Genomic DNA, 25,147 nt, shown 5'->3' with positions numbered 1-25,147 from the left:
ACCAATCTTTTGCTGAGGGACAGATACCCAGCAACCTCAGGGAGGCTTGGATCACTCCATTGCTAAAAAAGGAACATTTCGACACCCTCCAGCCTAAGCACTATTGACCCATCACCAATGGTCCATTCTTTCTTAGTGATGGATCGGGTGGCTTATCTTCAGTTTCAAAAATACATCGAGGATAATTCCATCCTAGGGCCCCGTCAATCAGGCACGTCACAGGACCGAGACTGCCATGTACGATCTTAAGGCAAACTTGGCGGCCATTATCGATCGCGGTCACACTGCACTTCTCATGTTGCTTGATCTCTCTGCCGCGTTCGACTTGGTCGACCATCAGCTTCTATCCTCCAGGTTACAATCTTTGGTTTGCTGATCTAGCAACGCAATGGCTGGTTTCCTTCCTGGGGCCACAAGTTGCACTTGATGATGCCTCCTCCTCCCCTACTCTTCTCACACGCAGTGTCCCTCAGGGTTCTTCTTTGTCACTGACCCTCTTTAATATCTACATTCTTCCTCTGCTTCTCCTCCTACTTGATGACTTGGGTGTCCTGTATACCAATTACGCCGACGACACCCAGGTCATCATGGAACTCTCTGGTACTTATTCTTCCGACTCTCAGGCCATTAATGCCATCTATTCTACAATTCATTCTTGGATGGTTGAACATTCTATGGCTCTTAACACTGACAAGACCGAGAAACTTATTGCTGCCTCCAGTCACATGCAGGAAAGCCTATCTCCTGAGTATTCCTCCTTCATAATCTCTAATGTCTCTTTTCCTATGGCAAAGACTGTCAAGACACTGGGCGTTACATTGGACTCTGAGTTGACTGAGATCACATGTGGTCAAAACACGTGCCTCATGCGGTTGGATTAACGAACAGCTAGCCTACGTATGCCCATATTTGTCTGTTAAAAACATGCCCACTCTTGCCTCCGCATTAGTCAACTCAAGGTTGGACTATTGTAACAGTTTGCTCGCAGTTACTGCACAATCCAACTTTTCCGCCCTTCAGGTGTCGCAAAATGGGGCGGTCAGGGCAGTGCTAGGTATCTCCATCAGGCAGTATATCACCGCTGCCAGGGAGAGTATGCACTGGCTGCCAGTTAAGCATTGTGTTTTCTTTAAGATTCTCACACTCGAGTTCAAATGCTTAACTCAGACGGCGCCCAAATATCTCTGAGCGCATTGACAGGTACACTCCCACATGATCTTTGAGGTCCTTAGATCAGGCCAATTTGTGCCAATCCAGGTTTCGTTCAGTCAAATTTGGAAAAGCCATATTCAACGTTTTAGCTCCTGCCACCTGGAATTCCATCCCACTGCACCTCAAAATCACCACTTCTCTGGCAGTTTTTAAAAAGAAATGAAAAACTCACCCTTTCAAGACTATCTAAGCCCGTTCACCTATTTTCTGCCAACTCCTTCGGCGTCCGATTCATTGCTTTGTGTTCATTTAGTCTGTTTGTTTCATGTGCGCCGTGAGGCCTACGGGCGATGTGGCATGTCAGTCAAGAATTGAAATAAATAAAAATCCGACACCACCAGCTAGAGTACTTGGGAAGCTGCTGGAGGACCTTGAAGTGGTAGAGACCTGGAGTTGGTTGCATGGGAATGTAAGGGACTATGTCTACTTCTAATGGATTGTGTCCTCCCACGTATTCCTCATCTTTGATATCCAGCTTCAGCTGCTTCGGAATAATTCTTTTGCCAGAGGGCGCTGTGCGTCGATGGCATCGACTCAGTGTCCCTCAAGGGTCTCCATCTCGAGGATGTCATCATCAAAGGCATATATAGCACGCGCAGCGTCCATTGGCTTCAGTTCCTTTTTTCTACGACAGCTTTAGCTTCACGAAATACTACACGCTTCTTCACTTTCATGACGACTTTGTTATTTCGAAAGAGAATCCAGAAAATGTCTTCTTCGCCGACATTGACAACCCTGAAGAGCGGTTTCAAAAAGTGTCACGATTGTGGGTTGAAAATGTCTTTGACCGATCCCCATCGTATTTTTTTGTGGTGCCCCGGGGCAGACCTTAACACCTCGATGACTGGAAAGGCCTTGAAGGAACGAAAGGGGAAATTGAAGGTAGGTCGCATCCCTAAATCTCCTACCCCGACCAAGAAACCTTTGACCGACAAATCAAGAGGCGACTCTCCTCTGAGGAAGAAGGCCAATCTGTCGAGATCGAGTAGTGGCTCTCACCACTCTTCTTCGTCCTCGAAGAAGTCCAAGAGAAGACACCATACATTGCCTTTGTCGACTTCGTTGAATGCTTCCTCTGGGAGGGTTTCTTGCCCAACTAAAAAATCCACTCCGGCCGAGTGGGAGGCCTTCAGAGCAGAGATGTTCAAAATATTTGAAAAACCGAATCCTCTAAGCCATGCTCCTACCGCGCCCTCGAAAGAAGCCAGGAAGGGAAAGGGCTCGACCTAAATCCTGTGCTCCCTCGAGCCCGGGACAAAGGTCCGATCCACATCGAGAGCCGTCGAGGCCTCGATCCGATGAAGTAACATCGAAGGATCATTCGAGTGGAAAGCATAAGCCGAGGTCGTTGACGCCATAATCACCATCGACTTCGACGCCAAAGGCATCAACGCCAGCTGCGCCATCATTGCCAGCTGCACCATCAAAAACCAAGCGCCCCGGTAAAACCTATGGCGCCAATGAAGAAGGTTTCGACGGCTTATGATATGATATGGCATTTATAATGCGCCCATACACAAGTGTTTCAAGGTGCAACAGGGCAAGGGAGGGGGAACAGAGGGAAGACAGACAACAATCGTACTAGGCCAGGTATCATTCAGATCGCGCAAGTGCATGGGAAAGGGGAGGAAAGCGTCTAACCCATTATTTACAAAACCTCTCATACCTGAGAAAACCTACGTGCCACTACCGAGAAAAGACTATTTTAAGTCTCTTACGTCCATATATGAGGAAAATTAACTCTCGGATGAAGAGGCTTCATGTGGCCTTTTATTTGGTACGCCAAATGTACCAGAATTTTATTGCAGAGGAGTCAAGATAAAGAGACCTCTATGACAACCTACAGACTGCAAGTGGGGGGGGGATACCTCACCTGAGTTGCAGTTCCGGAGACCAGAAGCTGGGGAGCATACAGATGCATCCTACAGACATGTCCAAGGCAGTGGACTACATGGGGTGGAGTAGGCCTTCATTGCCTTTCGAATAAGATGATCTAACGGACCTCTTAAGATCCCATATTACTGTTTCACATTGCTTTGCAGAAAAGGGTAGAAACGAATTGGGAGACACCGAAAACCAATCTGGCTGTAAATAAAAACTTGGCCAAGAAGTACCGCCCTTCCAGTAGTGACACAGACCACCTGTTTAAACATCCCACCCCAGAGAGTCTGGTGGTGCAGGCAGCTACTACAACATCTAAGCAAGCTGCTTACCCTAACATCCCTCAAAAGAGTAGATGGATGGGCAAGGAAGGTATTTTCCGTAGGGAGTATGTCACTTAAATCTGCCAACTCCACATGTGCCCTTGCAACATTTACGTTCACTCCATGGGACTGCATTTCCATGGCAGCAGAGCACATCCCCGAAGGGGATGAAAGAGACTGGTTCTTAGCCATACTTAGAGAAGGCAAAGAATCCATGTGCAAGTCTGTTCAGTCAGGTCTGGATTCTGCTGATAGCATCAGCAGAGCCATGGCTACTAGTACCGTTATGCACAGTTTTGCGTGGTTGCAGAAGTCGGGTTTTGCACCAGATGTACAATCCAGACATCTAAATATGCCCTTTGACAGGTTTCACCTTTTGGCAACAAGGCTGACGAGAGTCTTGAAGTTGCAGACCTCGAAAGCGGCAGCCAAATCTTTAGGCGCCACTGTTAGGCATCCTCTGCCTTTTCGACCTTGTGGACAACCTTGAAGGGGTAGATCTTTTCGCTACTACTCCTCAGTTGGAAGGGCAAGAGGAATGGCCAGTCAAAAGAGGCAAAGAAGATATCCTTGTGGTGTACGAGGAAGGGGTGCAAAGCCAGCTCAAGCAGGGGCAGCTTTACTATCTGCCACTGCATCAGCTGCCTCAAAACCTCTGAGGTTTTGAGTCTCAGTTCACCATTGGGGGTAGACTGTCGCAGCATCTAGAAGAATGGCAAGACATTACTTTGGATGCTGCACCCGGTTACTGCCTTCCTTTTATACAGAGACCTCAGAACAATCCACCGGGGAACCACTCTTTGAGGATTCCAGATGCGCTCCTTGTGCAGGTGATTTTTACCCTGCTAGAGAAAGACGCTATAGAACCTTTAGCTATAGAAGCCTTTAGCTGAGAGGAACAAGGGTTGTTATTCCTCTCATTTCCTAATACCCAAGAAGGACTGAGGACTGAGACCCATCTTGGACTTGAGATACTTGAACAAGTTCCTCAGCAAGGACAAGTTCAAGATGGTCACACTTTCTCAGATCATTCAGGCCCTCCACCTCCAGGATTGGATGGTGTCATTGGATCTTCAGGGTGATTATTTTCATGTGCCTTTCCCTCCCAAGCACAGAAAATACCTGAGGTTCGCAGTTGGCAGGTCTCTATCAATTTCGAGTTCTGACATTCGGGCCAACCTACGCCTGAGGGTTTTCACCAAACTGATGGCGGCAGTGGCAGCAAGTCTCAGGAGAGGTGGGATTCATGTCTACCCCTATCTGGACGATTGGCTGATCAGGGCGCTTTCTTCCGAACAAGTCCTGGATCATCTCAATGTCACCTGCCACTCCCTTCACAAACTGGGCTTCTCAGAAACTCCAGTTCTTCAGAGCTCTTCTGGATACATCCTTGAGAAAGCGCTCGCCACCCGAGGTGAGGGCTCAAGTCATTCTTCAGATGGTCACCAAATTTCAAAGTGCCCAGTGTGTCCCGGCCTTCGATTTTCTTTTTTTGAGGTTGTTCTACCTTATACCATCCTGCATTTTTCTGGTGCCAGAGGCCCACCTGAGAATGAGATCCCTTCAATGGGCAGAACTTAATGGTCCCAGTTCTCAGGAAAGATGTGTGACCTACTTCAGGTTCCCAGCAGGGTGGCTTCTGTGGTGGGCCTGCGAGGACAACATTCTGAAAGGAGAACCCTTTTGGCAACCATGGCCGGAGATAACAGTAGTGATGGACGCCTCACTCACGGGGTTGGGAGCCCACACCAACGATCTGACAGTGGCTGTTGGTCTCCATCGGAGTCCAAACTACATAACAATCTTTTGGAGCAAAGGGCAATCGGACTAGCGCTGAAGGCTTTTCTGCCCTCTGTATGGGGAAAGAAATGTCCTGATAATGACGGACAACACAGTGGCCATGTACTACCTCAACAAGAGTAGTGTAGGGTCACTACCACTGTGCAAAGAAGCAATGCAACTCTGGTACTGGGCAATTCAAGAAGGAATCTCCCTATTGGCCGTTCACCTAACCCGGAGAAGAGAACATGGCGGCGGATGCTCTGAGCAGGTACAGCAGTCTCCCACGAGTGGGAACTAGCTCAGGAAGTCCTTCAAGAGATCTTCACCCTTTGGGGAACACCTAAAGTGGATCTGTTTGCGACCAGTGTCAACCGGAAGTGCGAACTGTATTGCCCCAGGGAATATCCCCCAAGAAGAGCTCTAGGAGACTTGTTTGTGGTGGACTGGGAATTTCCATTTATGTATGCGTTTTTTTCCAGTCCCCGTCATTCCTCACATAATCGGGAGGTTGAGAACGTTCGGTTAACACATGATCCTAATTGCACCAGATTGAGTCAGGGGGATGTGGTACCCAGACTTTCTGGACATGTCCATCTGTCCTCCAATACGTCTTCGACAAATATAGGTCCTTCTTTCACGAGAGGAGGGTCGGGTTCTCCATCCAGAGGTCAAAACTCTCAAACTTCATGCTTGGTTTCTGAAAGAAAGGCTGAGATGGAATTAGGGCCTCCCAGATGATGTAATGGAGATTTTGCTTTCGGCCAGAAGGCCAGCAACAAAGTCTTTGTACTGTTGCCGTTGGAATAGATTCTGCAACTGGTGCAGAGAAAATAATGTAGATCCTTTTCTATGTAAAACACTGGATGTTTTATCCTTTTTGCTTTCTTTAGCCAATTTGGGGCTCCAGATTGGTACTATTAAAGGCTATTTGGCAGCGTTATCAGTCTTCAAGCGCTCGCCAGAGGAATGTTCCTTCTAAATTCCACTGGTGACACAATTTCTAAAGGGGCTCACCAATGTGCTACCACCCCCTCATCCCCCTCCGCCATCTATGTTTCAGGTTCCAATTTGGGATCTTAATTTGGTTCTAAAATGTCTTTTGAGCCTTTACATTCATGTCCCTTAAGGTTGTTAACCTTTCAAACCATTTTATCTGTAGCTCTGACATGAGCACAAGCACGTAGAGTGAGCGAGTTACAAGCACTTTCGTCCAAGCAACCCTTTACCAAAATCATTTCTGACTTACACATAGGTCAAATAATGTGTTGCCTTATTTCTAAACCCCCCCCCATCCTAGCAAGGAGGAGGAGAGCGATTACATAGGGTGGACCCTCATAGAGCTTTAAGCTTTTATATATCTAGACTGTCCAAACTCTGTTTTGATTATCAGCTTTTCATTGGCTATATAGGCCACAAACTGTGCCAGGCTCTCTAAGCAGACCTGATGGATAATTCTGGCCATTTCGGAATGTTACAGGTTGGCAGAGAAGGATCCTCTGGAAGGTTTAAGGGCCTATTCCACCAGGGGCATGGCTACCTCTACAGCCCTTCAAAGGGGTGTACCTATAAAAAATATTTCTTAAGCGTCAATGTGGTCTACTATCCAAACATTCACAAAGCATTACTGCCTGGAATCTTCCCTCGTCAGGTTGGTAGCTTTGGTAAAGCAGCCCTGCACTCGGTTCATGAAAACAATTAAAATCAAATTCTATCCCCTCCTCCAAATCAAATACTGCATGGGAGTCTATCAAAGATGAGGAATACGTGGGAGGACACAATCCATTCGAAGAACGAGTTACTTACCCCTGATAACGTTCTTTCGACTGGAGGTTCCTCTCACGTATTCCACAATGTCCTCCCAACCTACCCCACAGTAGATTTTCCTATGATATTACAGCTTTCGATCCTTCAAGGCTGAGTGCGGTCATTCCCGTGGTTCTGTTGTAAGGGTAAAAACAGAACTGAAGCCAGCAGGCGCTGACCGTGCTATATATGCCTTCAATAATGTTATCCCTGAGACGGAGGCCCTCGAGGGACATTGATTCGATGCCCAGCACCCTGTGCCGAAAAATCATTTCCGAAGCAGTTGAGGCTGGATATTGAAAATCAACAATGAGGACTACTTGGGAGGAACATCGTCGAAAGAACGTTACCAGGGGTAAGTAACTTGTTCTACTCAAGCCCACTTGTTTTCTGTGTAATAATTACCATGTTACTGCTCTGCCTCCAAAAGATAACCTTGCAGTCCAATGCCTTTTGGTCAAAAGCCGAAGTTGGACAAACATTTTTGTATTTGTTTTTTGAAGCGCTCATCGTTTTAGTTATGCTCAGCCCTCACCTCCTTTTCTGCAAATATATCAAAAAGAAAGGGATCAGAACTTCTGCGTGCAGCACAAAGTGTTGATGGCTGTTTTGAAGTAAATGAAGAAACAATGAGAGTTTGTAATGGGAGTTTGTAATGGGAAGAATCTCTATGCTTCCAAACGATGACTTGATGGGTTACTGTATGGTCTGGAGAACATTAAATTGCCTTGTCTGTTTTAAATGTTTTGGTGTAAATGCAAACAGAGTTCTCTCCGTTTTTAACACACCTTTCATTTGTATGGCATAGGTTTTCAGTGAACCGAAGGATATTTATAGTTGGCTTTGGATTGTACGGATCAATACATGGACCAACAGATTACCAAGTAAATATACAGGTATAAAACCATTGACTCTGTTGTTGTCATGAATGTGGCCGCTTCTGGATTTTTGCTTGCCTCATCAGTGTTTGTATAGTCATGTTGAATGAGTTATTCTTATTTGGTTTTTATTAAGGCCGGACCTAGCTTTGCGATGCAACGGAGCCCTTTACAATCAAAGGGGGGAGAGAACACAGTGAGGGAAGCAAAGAAAAAAGGAGCAGGAGCTTAACATGGGAGGGTGGGCAATTGACAGCACAGGGGGGGAGACAGTGGGAAGCAGATCACCCAGTCTCTGGCATAGTGAGGACTGCATAGTGTATGAACCTAGGTGATAAGGAGGAGCCATTCCTTGAAGAGAAGGTATTGAGCTCTTTATTGTACTGTACAAGTGATGGGGCAAGTTTGATGTTGACGGGTTGGAGATTTCCGAGTCTTGGAGTGTAGACCAAGAAGCCTGTCTTCTGGTTCTTTAATTCCTGCACTGTCTGGTTCTTTAATTCCTGCACTGTCTGGTTCTTTAATTCCTGCACTGTCGTAATTCAAATTCTTACACTCTCTCTTATGGAGACACTTCAGAACTCAGTTTGTTTTGCTATTCCTCTTCCATCTGTCGCACCAACACATTCTCTATCCAATCGTACTATTGGTTCAGCAGAGACCAATATACTAATATACACAAATGTAATTAAATTACACATGAAGTAAATCACTTCTAATAAAGAGATTGTTTGCAGAACTCAATTGTTGGAACAGAGGTTGTAGTGATGGGGTTGGTAAAGTGCACCTATGTTATATTCTCATTGAATTCATTTTTCTTTGCCATTTTTCTTTGGTGAAATTTCACTACACAGAACACAGTAAAAAGTCTGGACTAAAGTGCCATACATCTCATTGTGTTTGTCTCAGTGTTTTCCGTCTCAGAATACATTCCCTTAATGCACTGTGTTTTAGAAACAATAGTGTGTTTCGGCCTATTATATCAAAGCCTACTCTTCATCAAGCGCCCATTTGTTTTTCTTTAGGCCGTCATCAGGACACCGAAAAAAAGTGTTGACCCCACATTCATTCTATATTGGTGTTCCATGAAATGATTGGAAAGAACCTTCTTATTTCATTCAACAGCTCCTGCAAACGCGTCTGTCAGTCATAAACGCAATCTTGCGTTACATTCATCTATACAATATTACGTTGCACACAGGAATAGCCAAGACACAGGACTCTTCATTTGATGTCCCTTATTCTTGCAGCAACTGCTGATTCCAGATTAAAGTTATAGTCTTGACATTATACATTTTAAAGTGCTAAGGCCCAGAGCTCACAATAAAAGTAAATCTTGTAGAAAGAAAAAGCAAGTATTAACTATTCTCAAAAGGCACAGCGGCAGAATAAAATATGATTCATAGTTAAACCACCCTTTGAGAAATAGCACCCGAGACCAGAGAAAAAATGTGTGAAAAAGATTTTTTGGCAACGGTTAGGTGCAGATTGAGAGCCAAAACAGTTGTATGGAAGGAGAGAAACTCCTCTTTGGACGCAAGCTACATGCATAAATTAAGACTTGTGCATAAACAGGCGGATAAGAAGAGATACAATTGTTACTCCGCCCCCGTCCCCCGTTTTTCTCCAGAGTGTCATTCAATGACTGCATCTATGTAATGTTTCATGAAAACTTCAAGAATGGAAGATTGCAACATGAGAAGATAAGCAATCTGGAGGTAAAAACATCTTAATTGAGTGAAAGCAGCCACAAATTGTAAGCATTGAGTGGCACTAAACTAATTGTTGGTGCTTTGATGCATGTGTGCTTTTTATTTTTTTGTAGATCTTCACGTTCAAGGTTTGAATGCTATGTTAAAGTGGAAAAACTTGAAAAACTGAAAACAGCATTTGATGCAAGAATAAGGGACATCAATGAAGAGTCCTGGCTATTCCTGTGTGCAACGTAATATTCTATAGATGAATGTAATGTAAGATTGAGTTTGACTGACAGAAGTACATGTTGTTTGCAGGAGCTGTTGAAAGAAAGAAGAATGTTCGTCCCAATCGATGAAAAGAGTAGACTCCGATGCAACAGGCCGAAACACACAGTTGTAGACTTTGTTTCTAAAACGCATTGCATTATTAAGGGAATGTAGTCTGAGACGGAAAACACAAAGCCAACCACTGTTTTTCCTACTTTCTCTGTATGCCAAACAGGCTTGGACAATATAGATGATTGAGGTGACTGTTTCACTGAAATGGCCAGCCATGAGCTATATGGCACTTTAATCCAGACTTTCTGCTGTGTTCTGTGTAGTGAAATTTCATCAAAGAAAAATGAATTTGATGAGAATATAACATAGGCACACTTTACTAACCCTATCACAACAAACCTTTTTTCAAATAATTGAGTTATGTCTTTCTTAGATGTGATTTAGTTTATGTGGAATACATATTATTGTGTTTCTATATTTTTGTAATTGAATTAAACAGTTTGTAGGAGGCCACCAAGGGGCACATGGCAGATGCAAGCCTGAAAGCTGTTGCTCATGTGAAACCGGGCAGTCAGGTGACCTAAGCCTCCCCTTCCAGCCCTACACTACCATTGAAATGGAGGGTCTTTTGTACGGTCCGGTTCTGGAATTGATTGGAGGCTGGGATCATGCATACAAGGGGCCGCTGGTTGTGGGAGTTGAGCTCCGGGCAGGGGAGCAGCGAATCCATTGGCCCAGGGATTCAGAGGAGTGCAGGAGGAGTCAGAGCGTTACTGGGTGATTGACTACCGGGAGGTGCTGAGCCCGGTGTGTGTGTCCTGCGCTCGAGGCTGGTGGGTCTGCGTGTGCAAAGCTGGCAGCGGAGGCCGTGAGTGAAGTTGGATGCCTGGCAAAGGGGTGCTTCGTGGGCCCCTATGCACTGTGATTTCACCCCCTGCCTAGTGGCCTACAAGGAAACCGTTGGCTGGCGGTGATCCCATGAAGTGCCCTGGTATCTTGGAGGACTGATCTGCGCCCTTCTGGAGGGGCAGTCCCCACCCCCACCGTGTGCCGTGCTCGGTGTTCTGGCGGTCACTGGACGGTAGCTGGGGAGTGGAAGCTACCCAAGTGGGGGGGGGGCGTGAAATGGTTCCCATGACTGGCTGGACCAGGGGGGGCCTCAAAAGGACCTTATTGCAGCTCACTGCACTGGAGGGGACAAGGAGGTGTGTGGCGATGGATTAAGGTGGGCACAGCCACCCTGAAACAGATTGCATCGGCAGATCTCAATGGGATTGAGGTGGTTGAAGGATAGAGCACAGTGTTCACGGTGTTGAGGCCTGGTGGATGGGGATTGGTGGAGCGGTCCCAGGCAAAGAGTGAAGGACTGGGCCTGGAGAGGGGTGCCCACGACACAAGGCCAGGGGCAGAGTCGACACACGCCCCCACTGGACGGGGGGGCAGCAGATCTCGGGTCTGGGTGCGAAGAATGTAGAGAAAAGTGCTTGTGACCTGGTATTTTTGGAATCTTGCAAGACTCAATCTGGGGGAGATCTCTGGGGTAACTCCCCACGATCCTCTGGCCGCCCAGCGGACTGCGTAGTAAGATCAGGTTCCTCTGAGAAGTGGAGTGCTGAAAGTGCAGCCTGGGTTGGAGGGTGCATGTCCTGGAGAGACTTGTTGCAGCGTTTCCAATTCCAGGGACTTGATGCTCAAAAAACTCGGGTGGACTTACCGAGAGCACCAACATGGAGGACGACCCAGTATCCACAAAAAAGGACATAGCCGCGCTCCTAGAAGAAATTGGGGGCATAAGGTCAGACTTGGGCAACAGGCTCGATTAAAATAAAGCACAGAATGGACGACCTTGATGATGGGATCCAATTCTTGGAATTTAATCAGTCATCTGTCGCTATCATGGAGACCCAAATAGATATGCGGTTATCGGAGCTTGAGAGGAGGGAATCTGAAATATCTCTGAAGATGGACAGTTTTGAAAACTGAGAAAGGAGAAATAACCTCTGGTTTTTCAGTTTCCCAGAGAAAGAAGGGGAGACGGAAGCAGACATGAAGAGGCCAGTCATAGAGGTGCTGATGCTCCTGTTTCGGTCTGACACCATAGACGAGTCCATCAGCGCCAAGATGCCCTTGGGCTTATGTTGCGCTTTATAAGTTCGGATAGCATAACATGATTGGTCGTACTCATCAAGCAGGATGGAGTGCAAGAGACCCAAGAAAGGTCCTGGCGAGATTCCATTATTTTGCAAAAAAGGTGTAGATGCTTGAGAAAGCCAGAAGTGGGCCGGCTGGACTATGGTTCAGCTAAAATCACCATTCATCAAGATCTCTCAGCCTTCACACTGGCCGGGAGAAATCGCTGTGCTCTGCTCACCAAGTGGCTAAATGACAAGGGAGTCCGGTATCGATGAGGCTTCCCTTTTTCGATAGCCTTTTAGTACAAAGGTTACTCATACAAACTTGTGACGGAAGATGATATTCAAAGAGTCATAAGGAAACTTACGATGGACCATAAAAGTCAACACCAGACCTCGAGGAGGTTGCAGGCGCTGGATCTAGACTGGAGATAAGACAGGCAGAAGATCCCTGGTTCTAGCAAGCTCAAGAAACTGAACCCCCACGAGGAAAGAAGAGCTAGTGAACAATTTGTGGGGGAGCGATAACTAAAGATAAATTGAGGCATGTGGGGCTGCAACAGGGGGGGTCTACCCACAATTTATTGGTTTCTCAGGGAGGATTGTGAGCAGGTGGGGAAAGCTAGAGGGGGTGGAAAGTGGGTGGAAACAATGGGTTAGACGTTTGCTTAGGTGGGAGGGGTGGGGAGTTCAGTAGAACTGGAGATTTGCCTTTGTTTTTTGGTCTGTTTGCAGGTTGGACCACTGGTGATCTAATCATGAATGGGGTGGCAATTCTGGGTGGGATTGGATGCCGGGGGGAGAGAAGGAGGATCTCTGAAAGTTGGGGGTTGAAAGTTTGGATGTTCCTTAGATTCCAGAATTTGAGTTTTCATGTGTTTTGTTCTGTCCTTGGGGAAACTAGCGTATGTGCCTGGCAAGAAGGTGCTCTTGGCTTTGGGGAGTGATTTGGGAGGTCTGGAAATCGGAGGGGTGGGTTTAGGTGATGAGGTGGTGGTTGGCTCTCTCAATGTGCGAGGTTTGCATTCATGGACTAAGAGATCATTAGTTCTCAGGGAATTCAGAAGGGCACAGCTGGATTTCCTGTTGCTGCAGGAGACACGTTGGCAGAGGGATAAAAAACCTCAGCTCGGGGCTACGGGATTGGGGGAGGTTCATATGACCTCGGGTGGGGGTAAGAAAGGGGGGGTTGCTTTGCTTGTCTTGGCCCATTTGGGGTACCAGCTGGAGGTGGTTCTGGAGGATCAGGAGAGACGGTTCTTGGGGCTCGCTAAATGGCTCGCAGGGGGACTTCTGGAAGGGAGTTAGTGAAAGATTGATCTTGTTCGTAGATGTTTGTTACTTGGTGGTGATTTCAATATGGTTCTCAACCCGAAAAGGATCTTAAGAGGATGGGGGTGTAGGGGGTGTGGGAGGGAGACCGCGGCTCTGAGCAATTCCACCAGGTGACCCAGGACTAAGGTTTTGTGGACTCCCTGATCCCTTTGTCAGAGTGGGATGGGCCCTTTACGTATCACTCAGCGGCTCATGACTCTTTCTTAAGAATAGATTTAATTTGAATAGATGAAGAATTGAAGGTGCAGGTTCAAGATTCTCAGGTGCTCCCTATCCCATGGTCAGACCACAATTTGGTGAAGGTAACTGTGGGACTCTGGTGGGCACAGGCCCCCTTGCGGGAATGGAGATGCAATGATTTTTTATCCTAAGGACATCAACTTCAGGCAGCTTCTCCTGACGGAGATTCAGGAATATTTTCCGTTCAGCGATAATGGAGAGTTGTCTGAGCAGACGCTGTGGGAGGGGTTTAAAACAGTGTGAGGCTTTCTGCTAAGGATGGGCTCCCAAAAGAAGAAACTTAGACGGGAACAGGAGGAACACCTTAGGAGGAAGATAGAGCAGTTTCAAACAGGGGGAGGGACTTGGGGAGGTGGTACGGCTGTATAGAACTAAACTCAAACGCAATCCTTGTTCACAGCGCGGAAAAGAAGCTACTATTCCTAAAACAGAAATACCATGAAAAGGGGAAAAGGCTGACCGGATTCTCTCATGGAAGCTGAGGGAGAAGAGGAAGGCAATTGGGGCTATTGGGATGGAGGAGGGGACAACAATCAATGACCCGAGTGGGATTGGTAAGAAATTTGCAAAATATTATGAAAAGTTGTACACGTCTGATGGGGTAGTGGCAGATATCCTATTTCTTGGACAGCAGGCTCTCTCAGGCTTCCCTCGTGAGGTGACGGAATTCCTAGATCTACCGATTAGAGGAAGAGGTTAGAGGCTATAGTCGATATGAAATCGGAAACGGCCCCGGGGAATGATGGTTTCAACCATGAAGTATTATACGGTATTCTGCTCTGTCCTGGCTCCCTATTTATTGAACGTCTATAACACAAGTTCTTGTGGAGATGCTTTGCCGCCAACCATGATGGACGCAGTAATAGTGGCCATACATAAAGCGGGTAAGGATCCGGCACGTTGCTCGTCATGTAGACTGTTAGGACAGTTTTACTGAAGTCCAAGTAAAACCATTCACTGAGACAGTACAAGACTCCACTCTTAGTATAAGGCTGTACCACCTGTGTTCAGAGTAGCGTAGACCGAGCAACCAGGCTTATCTTGGGAGGGAGAGAGGGCTGTAGAATCAGTACAAATACATTGTAATACAAATGTCCAAAGAAACACAAACAATATGTATTGCAAAAATAAATGTTTATTTAAATACAAGTAGGCCAAGGTAACTCTTGGGTAAATAAGTACTATCACAGATCATATTAAATGTCACATACCAAAGCATTGGCCTTATTTAGAAATCTAATAATATTTCTAGGTAAATCCGACCTTTGTATATACATTCAGTATAGGCCACACCTATTCCTGGGGAGTAAAACCATAAGTTACTTTCAGATTACTTTACAGTAATACAAGGGTAGTAGACCCTGTCAGTTATACTGTGACGCTCTGCAAGAAATCACTTAGTAAATCAACTGGACAATATATTCTGAATAGTGGAACACTTATTCTAGGAAGTGTAAAAACCTATAACTCTGATTCAAGGTAAGTTATTCTAGGGGAGTTGGACCTTGGGGTGTAATATTCATTGACAGTTGCTTTTCAGTTCACAGACTAAGGGAAGCAATAACTTGTTAACTAATTTTTGGGTGGCATACAGCTATGCAAAGTAAGTAAAACCTCTTACGTCCCGTCCCCTTTCCTCCATACTGCATGGGCGTCCCTTCCAAAGGACGGGAGACGGAACGTTTTTCACCAGAAAAAACCTTCTTCCCCTTTAAATTTAGAGGCGTGCCGGGGTGCAGCCCTGGGAGCATGCGCTGGCCTGACTCTGCCCTCCGGCGCCACACCTCAGGTCCCTTTTCCACATCGACTGGAACGGGCTGAATTCACCAGCCCTCCTGGGATGGCTTCAGCCATGTAATTCCACACGTGGATACTTCTCTTCTGTCTTTTGTCTTTTTATCATTCATATACTCGGTCCTCAGGCATCGTGCTCCTCCCCGGCGCATGTCGACTTCTACAGAGTTCAGCAGGTGTCCATCCTGCGATGGGCTCTTCCCAATTTAAGACCTCCATGCCTCTGCCTACGGTGCCCTGGCCCAGACCACAGCTGGTAAGCTTGTACCGCGTGCAACATGTTTTCCTCGAGGCCTCTGAAGAACAGACTAATTAGGTGGAGGGAGCTCTTCCAGAGATCGCCTCCAAAGGACCTAAAGGACTTTGTCTATCGTCAATCCAGGCCCAAGGTAGGGCCGCTCTTTTCCAGTGCACCCCGCAAGGGAGACTCCTTCCCAGGGACTCGCCCGCACGAGATGGACCGCTCAGGGTCCTGGTACCAGCACAAGTACCGAGGCTGAATCAGCTACCGGCCGCCAGGCCGAGGGGTCAGTAGATCCTCCCAGTAACAGTGCTGAGGGACCGGAAGTTTCTTTTACTTGGTCTTGGGCAACATATCCGAGTGGGCGCCTATACGCAGTTCTACCGGCAGATCTGCCAAGGGCGAAATGCCTACCGGGCCTCGGCCTGAGGAACAGGGTAGGCCCCATGATCCGCACTAGAGTCCTGGACGGGGCGGGGCCCAGTGATCCAAGCAACATGACGCAGGCACGTGGAAGTCAGCTCGACAAAATGGCCGCCATGCCAGAAAATACAGACATCCGGTCGACGCCGCTCCAGGGAAGGCAGCAGGTGGAGGATAGTTTGTCAAGGTGGGACTGGTGAAAACCAGGTATGTGGCCTACAGCTTACTCTTCCTTCGCGCAGGGCAGTTTCCCGCTGCGTCCATATGGGCAGGGCACGCAACGGCTCCAGCAGCCCCTCGCAACCCCGTTAATATTGCCTACCATCAATCCGGCCTGTAAGGACAGGTTCTTCCAACGGTTCCTCAGGCTCATGAAATCTCCTTGGATGGGTGACATCCTCAGGGACGCCATCAAGGACATGCTCCCGCCAATGGCACTGCAGGGTCTGGGGCAGACATCCCTGGCCCCTGTTCAGCCTCATGTCCAGGCGGTTCCGCAACAGCCTCGGGCTCCGGTCTCCACACAGCATCCCCCGGTTCCTATCTCCCCTCCTCCAGTCCCTGACCAACAGAACCGGCAGACGGACACAGATAAGGAGGAGGACCCCGACACGCCATCTTTGGCCAAAGCCTTCAACAAACAGCTGGCAGAATACTTTGGCCTTCCTCAACCCGAGGTCGAGCAACCAGCAGAGGGGACCTCGCAGAAGTCTTCAGGCTACGTCCGGCGACTAGAATGTGGATCCCGATGCAGAAGGACATATTTGCCTTGGCTAAGAAGGGTTGGCTCAAGACCCACTCAGTCCAGCCGGTGAAAAAACGCCTGGACGCCAAGTACAGGATGATGGAGGGGGATACACTCTTGCTATCACCCCATCCTCAGCCACACTCCTCGATGATCGCTGCGGTATCACTATACTCCAAGCCTGTCGTCCTCAGTCGCCTCCTCTGCGGCGCTGCTAGGTAAGGAGGAGAAGATCTTGGAGGGGTACGGGAAGAAGCTGTATTCCAACGCGTCCTTGCACCGTCGTCAAGCCAACGCGGATCCCATGCTGGCAGCCATTAACCAGAGGCTCTGGTGGGAAATTGCGGATTTCCTCCCAGAGCTTCCGGTGCAGACAATTCACGATTTAAGGCTGGATTGGCAGAGGCCAAGATGGTGGCACAGGACATCATGGAGTCCATCGTTGCCCACATTGACACCTCTGGCCGTGCCATCTGCATTGCCACAGGCATGAGAAGAACTGTTATGGTGTAGCTTTAATAAGTTGTATATATATATATTGCTTAGTATGTAGCTTTAAAGGTATAGAAATATATATGTGTTTATTATGTGTTCAATAGCTATGGAATGCAAAGATGTCGTGGAGAGAATGCAGTCTTGTCATCTAAGCGATGGCTGGAATGTTAGCATGTCATTTATGAGATAACATTCCAATTTGCTGTGATGCTGTTGTTTACTTTCATTTGCATTCCATTTTAATATGTTGCTGTACTTCAGTGTGCCTGGTTGTAATGTTATGCAGCTGGAGGTCTTTTTCCTTAAAAGATAACTTAAATAAATAGAAATCTAAGTTTACGAGTGTCCAGACGTTCATATTTAACATTGGCGACAAGGATTCATTAAGAAGAAGCAAGCCAGGACCTCCGCTGCGCGTCTGCATCCCAGCCGTGGGAGTCTGCAGTGCCTGAAGTGCCCCGAACGGCTACTACACTGTGCCACATTGCGGCCGCTCCGTTCTGCTGAACGTTGCAGTGGCCCGGAAGTAAGTGATTCCCCGCCCCTCCCATCTCTTCCCGACCTCACCGCACACAGCCATAAGCCGTGCAAGCCCCCTCCTCACCCAACGCGGCCCTGCATTCCCTCGCGCTTCAACCTGACGCGCTGAATTTGGAGCCGTCTCCCTGCTGCTCCTCCCCTTGCCGTCTGATACTGTATTTCAGGGTAAAGCGGCGCACCGTCGAATAAGCAACATTTCATCCCACAAACTAAGGAATTCAGGATGAAAGTCATGAGATGAGGTGAGTGGTGAGGAGGGGTGAAAATTGAAGATTGTGTATAAGCAGGCATTTGAGAAGAAGGATAATAGGTCACAGGGGTATATGAAATGGTTCACCAGTAAGTAGAGGCAAGAAGGGGCAAGAGGCACATGCCAAGTAAGGACAAAGGGGCAAAACAGAAGCTGATAAGCAGCAGCAGGCAACGCTACAAGAAGTTCACTTCTAGAACAGTAATCCTCCGGAAGCAGCAGCCACTAGCAGCTTTCAAGAGCAGTATTGTTTCAGTGCTCATATAAGAGTAAGCATTCAGAAGCGACAACCCACAGGAAAAATAACTGTAGCATAACTTTGCTTGCATCCCACCGCAACAAGCCCACATAAACAGTACCATGGCCATGTCAAATGTTGGTGTCCCACCTATGTTTATGACGACTCCAGGGCCAATAAAGATCAAATTGGCACAATGGAAGAAAGGATTTATGCATTATTTGAAAGCAGCTGGTGGGAAGTTTTCTTTTTCTAACGACAGAAAATTTGCCCTATTAATGCATCACTTGGGCTACGAAGGACAGAGAATCTTTGAGACTTTGCCACAAATTGCAAGTGATGGTGAGGGAGATACCATGTCTGAACTTGAAGGTGCGTTTGTGAAAATGGACCTACATTTTAACCCTAAAACGAGCACAACACTGGAAAGGTATAATTTCCGCATGAGAGTGCAGGAATCGGGAGAATCAGTTGAAGTGTACACTACTGCACTCCGCCAATTGGCATCTTCATGCAAGTTTCAGGGAGCTTATGATGAACATCTGCGTGACCAATTCATGACTCATTGCAGCTCTTATCGCAAACGTGAGGAAATATGGCTCAAGGATGAGCCCACATTGGATGAAGTATTAACCATTGCAAGAAGGGTTGAACATTCATTAGCTTGCATTGCTAAATTGGCAAAGGGACACTAATGAGATGAAGGCAGAGGTTTTGAATGTGAATGGACAAAAGAGCAAGAAGAATCCTAGAGATAAGGGAAGACAGCCATACCGAGGCAGAATTGAGACAAAGAACTACAAGCAGAAGGGAGAGAGAGGAGAAAATGAAGAATGCCTATGTTATCGTTGTGCCAGTAGCACACATTTCGCTGCCTCAGTAGTTTGTCCAGGAAGAAAAGCAATGTGTTCAAAATGCAAGAGAAAGGAACATTTCGCAAACTGTTGCTAGAACGACCAACACACTCAGAAGAATGTTTTATATGTCACTGAGGAGGAAGGGCGGAAATCATCTGAGGATGAGAATGATTTTCCGGTGGAAAATGTTATTCTTAAAACTATGGTTAAAACTGCTAATGCTGTGGATAATGTGAATGATGAGGACGATGAATGTGAGCTCCCATATGCGAGTGTTAAAGTGGATGGGAAAGAAGTATGGATGATGGCAGATTTAGGATCAAAAATAACACTCATGTCGAGAGAGGTATTTGAAAGGATTGTAAAGGGGGATGTACAAAAACTTTCCAAGCCCGACATTAGGCCTGGCAGCTACTATCGGGACCCAATTGATCTTTTGGGACATAGCATGAATCGATTTGAATTCAAGAATCGGGAATGTGAAGGAAAAATGTATGTAACCAAAAGAGGTTTTACTTTTTGGGATGGAGGGAGCAGAAAAAACTGAAAATCAAATTAGACCCTAATGGTGCTGAGCAGGTGTTGCAAGTAGGCAAATCCATCACCAGTAAACATCCCATGGTATTTAAGAAAAGTATTGGTAAAATAAAAGGTATACAGCATCAAACTATCTTAAGGAAGGGGAGTGTGTCTATAGCTGCAAAATTGAGGCCGGTGCCTTTGGCAGTAAGAGAAGGGGTCAAGGAGGAGCTTACCAAATTGTTGAAGGTTAGATGTTATTGAAGGAGTCGGAGGAGTAGACTGTACTTCTCCATTGGTAGTTGGTAAGAAGCACTCAGGAGAGCTCCGTTTGTGTGTGGATTTATGCCAACTTAATAAGTGTCATGGTGGATCATTACCCTCTCACAAATTTGTCAGAGATGCTTTTAAGAATTGGGCAAGGGAGGGTATTTTCCAAATTGGACATGGCCTCTGCTTATCAGGTGGAATTGGAGGAGCGGTGCCGAAAACTCACAGCATTTGTCACCCATGAAGGAGTATTCCAGTTTAAACGCATGCCGTTTGGGCTTGTATCTGTTTCGGCAGTCTTTCAAAAAGTCATGGATAGATTGGTTGGTAAAATCAGAGGTGCATATTGTTTTCAGGATGATGTGCTAGTTTGTGGGAAGAATGAGGAGGAACACAACAACATCCTTGATAGAGTTTTGGAAATATTTGAGAAGAATGGCATTGTGTTAAGGGAAAAGGAATGTAAAATGGGTGTCTCTAAAGTTGCATAATTAGGCCATGAAATATTAATTAATGGATTAAGACGAAAGGAGAGTTTGGTAAGTGCCATAAAAGATATCAAAAGCCCAGAAGACAGGGCGCAATTGAGATAGTTTCTAGGGATGACCGAGTTTTATCATAAATGTGTGCATAACTATGCTAGTAAGGGAATTGAACTAAGAAAATTGCTGAAGAAAGTGAGTGAATTTGTGTGGTCCCCTAAGTGTGAAGATGAGTTTGTTAGATTAAAGAAGGAGATTGATTTGGCACAACCGTTAGGCCAGTTTGATTCGTGCCACCAGAGTACAGTCACGGTTGATCTGAAATGGGAATTGGAGCAGTATTATCTCAAGTGGATGATAATGGCAAGGAAGAGATCATAACGCATGCATCTCAAGGATTAACGGGGAGCTGAATTTCGATATTCTGTGCTGGAAAAAGAGGCTTTAGTTTGTTATTGGGCCATGGAGAAATTTAGGAATTTTATTTGGGGGACATGTTTTATGTTCTGTACCGATCGTAAACCCTTGAAAGAAATTTTAGACAATGAAGGCCTCAAAGTGTCCAGAAGGGTTGCCGGATGGATTACCCGTATGCAGTGTCATAGTTTGGTGGTTAAAGTAATTCCAGGCAAGGAGAATGTACTAGCGGACAGTTTGTCAAGGTTGAGGAGGCAGGAAAATGAACATGACTTGTGTTGAGAATATGGAAATGGTTTTTATTAATACCGATGGGATAGTATCTAAGGAAGAATGGTTGGAGGAGATGGACAAAGATGATTGTTTGAAATCGGTCAATACTTATGTAGAATCGGGCATATGGCCTAGGAAAACCCAATTGGAACAGGGTACAGTACCATTTTGGGAGGTCAGAAATGAGTTAAGTGTGGTTGATGGTATTTTATTTAGATGGGAGCGGGCTGTGGTTCCCAAAATGTTACGAAATAGTTATTGATTTAGCTCATACAGGACACATTGGCATTAGCAGGACAGAGTGTGTTACAAAATGACTATTGGTGGCCTGGTTTTGATAGGGACATGGAGAAAAGACTTTTTGAGTGTTCTATGTGTAAGACAATTGGAAAGGGAGAAGTTGCAAGTCAACAACCCCTGGTAGAGGTGGATGTAAGGGTGGGGTTTGGAGAGACGTAGCAGTGGATATTCTAGGTCCAGTTGATGTAGGGTATGGAAGGGGAAAATATTTCTTTGTTCTGGTAGATCTATTTTCGCGCTGGTGCGAGTTCAGTATAGTAAGAGAGATCACTGGAGAGGTCATAGTAAAGGAATTGCAACAAATATTTGCTAGGGAAGGTAACCCAGAGAGCATTCTTACTGACAATGGTCCTCAATTTATTGGTGGGTGTTTTGTCAAATATGTCAAAGAATGTGGAATCAAACACAAGAGGACTGTTTTGTATCACCCGGAAACTAATGGATGTGTAGAAAGAATTAATAGATGCATCATGGAGAGTATCCGGATGGCGACTGAAACAGAATGCGACAGGAAGGTTGCTATTCAGGACAGAATTTTTTGTTTGCGCATGTCACCATTTGATCACGGGTATAACTCCCTTCGAGTTGATGAGAGGTCATAAACCCAATGTGGCAGTTAGCCCACCGTGGTTGGGTAGAAGTAAGGAGAGCGGCTATGTGGTGGATGGTGTGAAGAAAGATTTAAAAAAGAAACAAGGAATGGGTGGCACGTGAGAATGCAAGGAGAGGCAAGAAGACATTGAGGATTGAATGTGGTGACATGGTGAGGATAAAGAAGGGAGTATTTAAAAAAAGGAGAAGCTCTAAACTCTGATCCTGTGAGGGTGATTGCTGTGCTGTGTGGAGCGATTCGTGTTGTGGGAGGACAAGTGTGGAATTTGAATCACGTTGCTTTGGTGAGGAGAGGTGGATAATGTGTGGGATAATATGTGTGTAATAAATAAAGGAGGGAGATGTGTTATGGTGTAGCTTTTAACGAGTTGTGTATATATATATATTGCTTAGAATGTAGCTTTAAAGGTATAGAAATATATATTTGTTATGTGTTCAATAGCTATGGAATGCAAACATGTCATGGAGAGAATGTAGTCTTGTCATCTAAGCGATGGCTGGAATGTAAGCATGTCATCTTATGAGAAAACATTCCAATTTGCTGTGATGCTGTTTACTTTCATTTGCATTCCATTTTAATCCGTTGCACTTCAGTGTGTCTGGTTATAATGTTATGCAGCTGGAGGTCTTTTTCCTTAAAAGATAATTTAAATAAATAGAAATCTAAGTTTACGAGTGTCCGGACGTTCATACTTAACAAGAACCACCTGGCTCCATGCTACAAAATTCAACCCGGATGCCCAGGATCGCATCTTAGATCTTCTGTTCCTCCCTCTTCCCCTCCACTTCCACAGATTGGAACAGCAACTGTTTTGGCAGAGATCCGGTCGGTCATCCAGAGCAAGGCAGTGGAGTAAGTCCTATCCTCCCAGCGAGGCTTGGGCTTTTGCGCCAGAATTTTTGCCATTCAGAAGAACCAGGCGGGCCTGAGAGTTGTGCTGGACCTTTCCACCCTCAACCTCTCCCTACCTTTACAAAAATTCAAGATGGTTAAGCTAACTTTGATAGTGGAGACATTGTGCAAGGGAGACTGGATGTGCTCCCTGGATCTGAAGGGCACGTACCTACACGTCCCGATCTGGCAGCCTCCTGGTTCTTTTCTAAGATTCAGGATCATGGGCTACCATTTCCAATACAAGGTGCTTCCTTTCGGCCTCAACTCAGCCCCCAGGGTCTTTACCAGGCTGAGGAACACTCTGGCAGCCCTCCTCAGGTCGCAGGGCCACCACATCTACCCATACCTCAACGACTGGCTCGTCAGGGTGACATATGAACACACTGCACAAACTGGATTTTTCACTCAACCTCAAGAAGTCGCAGCTGCAGCCCACACAGAGACTCACCTTCTTGGGTCTTATTTGAGACACGTGCTCCGAGATGGTTTTTCCCTCGAAGGACAAGATCACAGCTCTCAAGAGGACCCACTGTGCACTTCCTCAGCAGAGAAGTGACCTCGGCCTGGTGGTACCAACACCTACTGGGTCTCAAGGCAGTAGTCCTCTTGGCTGTCCACCACATGAGACTCAAGAGGAGGTTACAGCTGCACTTTGCAGCCTCTTGGAACCAGGAGGGAGGCTCTCAGTCAGAGATTATCAACGTTCCTCCATCACTTCACCTGGACCTCACATGGTGGTCCAGGGATTGCAACCTTCGGCTGGGCAAGCCTTTCCGGCAACCTACTCCGCAGGTCCCCATCACCACAGACTCCTATCTCGAGGGTTGGGGCGCCACTCTGGACAACCTGAGTCCATGGCACCTGGACCCGGCAGGAGCAGGAATACCACATTAATTGGCTGGAACTGAAGGCGATCTGGCTGGCGCTCAGAGCCTTCCTTCCGGTTATCAAGGGCAAGGTCGTCCTCTTTCAGCCAGACAACTCGACTAGCATGTTCTACGTCAACAAGCAGGGAGGTACTTGATCCCCCACCCTCCCTTCTGTGCAGGCCTCCAGTCAGCTTGTGGGAATGGGCCTTGGAGAACGACATCTACCTCACGGCTGTCCACCTGCCGGGGGAATCCAACCTGGAGGCAGACAGGCTCTACAGATTGGGGTCGGACAACTATGAGTGGCAGTTGAACGACCTAATACTTCATGAAATCTTCTACAAATGGGGGCACCCCAAGGTGGACCTCTTTGCCTCATGGGACAACCGGAAGCGCCGACTGTTAGCTTCCTGGCAAGGTCAGGGCCCTGGCTCCCTGGGCGATGCTTTCCAGATTCAGTGGATGGAATGAAAGCATACGCCTTTCCCCCCACTCCACTGATACACACGGTGATATGCAAGATCAAGGAATCGCGCCACCTTAGCATCTTTCTAATAGCATGTGGTGGCCGGCCAGGCCATGGTTCTCGGAGCTGTTCAGCCTCTCAGAGAGGCCACCATTCGCCTCCCGACGGGCCCAGCACATCTTCTGGCACAGCAGGGTGACGGGGTCGTCCACCCCGCGCCACAGAAACCAGTCCTCACAGCGTGGTTCCTGAACAGGTAACACTAGGTCACCTCAGCCTCCCCCCAGGATAATCTAGAGATCATATAGGGTTCCAGGAGCAGGTCTACCAGGGCCCAGTATAAGAGCAAGTGGACCAGTTTCTGCCACTAGGAAGACTCTAAGGGCATCAACCCCCTTGCATGTACCTTGGACAACATGCTTTCAGGCGTGCAGGTGGACACTTGCCGCACTTACTTGGCAGCCATTGGGGCTTACAGAAACTTAGAGGAGGAGATCTTTTTCCTCTTCCAACCCGATTGTTAGGAAACATTTGACGGGGCTCGCCAGGCTCTACCCATCCATCAAGAGGCCTCACCCCATGTGGGACCTCAACATAGTTCTAGGTGCCCTAGCGCACAAACCATTTGAACCAATGGCGTCTGTGGACTTCAGGCTGGTCACCATTAAGATGGCCTTGCTAGTCAGCCTCACCTCGGCTCTCAGAATCCGCAAAATCCAGGCGCTGGTCCCCTCAGAGCCATATACTACGTTTCACAGGGATAAAGTAGTCCTGCGGACACATGCAGCATTCTTGCCCAAGGTGCCTTCCGCATTCCATCTCAACGAGGAAATAATGCTACCTATGTTTTTTGCCAAGCCCAAAGACGAGGCACAGAGTTCTGCACTGCCTTGATATCA

General features: G+C 46.9%; 1 protein-coding gene across 2 annotated transcripts in view; it reads left to right on the top strand.

The window, feature by feature from the left end:
- BTBD2 (BTB domain containing 2) overlaps positions 1-25,147 on the top strand; it is a 628,042-nt gene that overhangs the window by 439,187 nt on the left and 163,708 nt on the right. Inside the window, exon 7 of one of the 2 annotated variants that reach the window (XM_069649505.1) lies at positions 7,810-7,897. The exons of the other annotated variant lie outside the window; for it this stretch is intronic. Within the exon in view, the coding sequence (XP_069505606.1) occupies positions 7,810-7,897 (88 nt within the window). The remainder of the gene's footprint in view (positions 1-7,809; positions 7,898-25,147) is intronic. 2 annotated transcript variants of the gene reach the window in all.

The sequence above is a fragment of the Ambystoma mexicanum genome, chromosome 1p (assembly GCF_040938575.1).
Source record: "Ambystoma mexicanum isolate Mex_15411 chromosome 1p, UKY_AmexF1_1, whole genome shotgun sequence".
Taxonomy (NCBI): Eukaryota; Metazoa; Chordata; class Amphibia; order Caudata; family Ambystomatidae; genus Ambystoma; species Ambystoma mexicanum.
The sequence above is the reverse complement of the archived record's forward strand: the minus strand, read 5'-3'. Positions and strand labels throughout refer to the sequence as shown.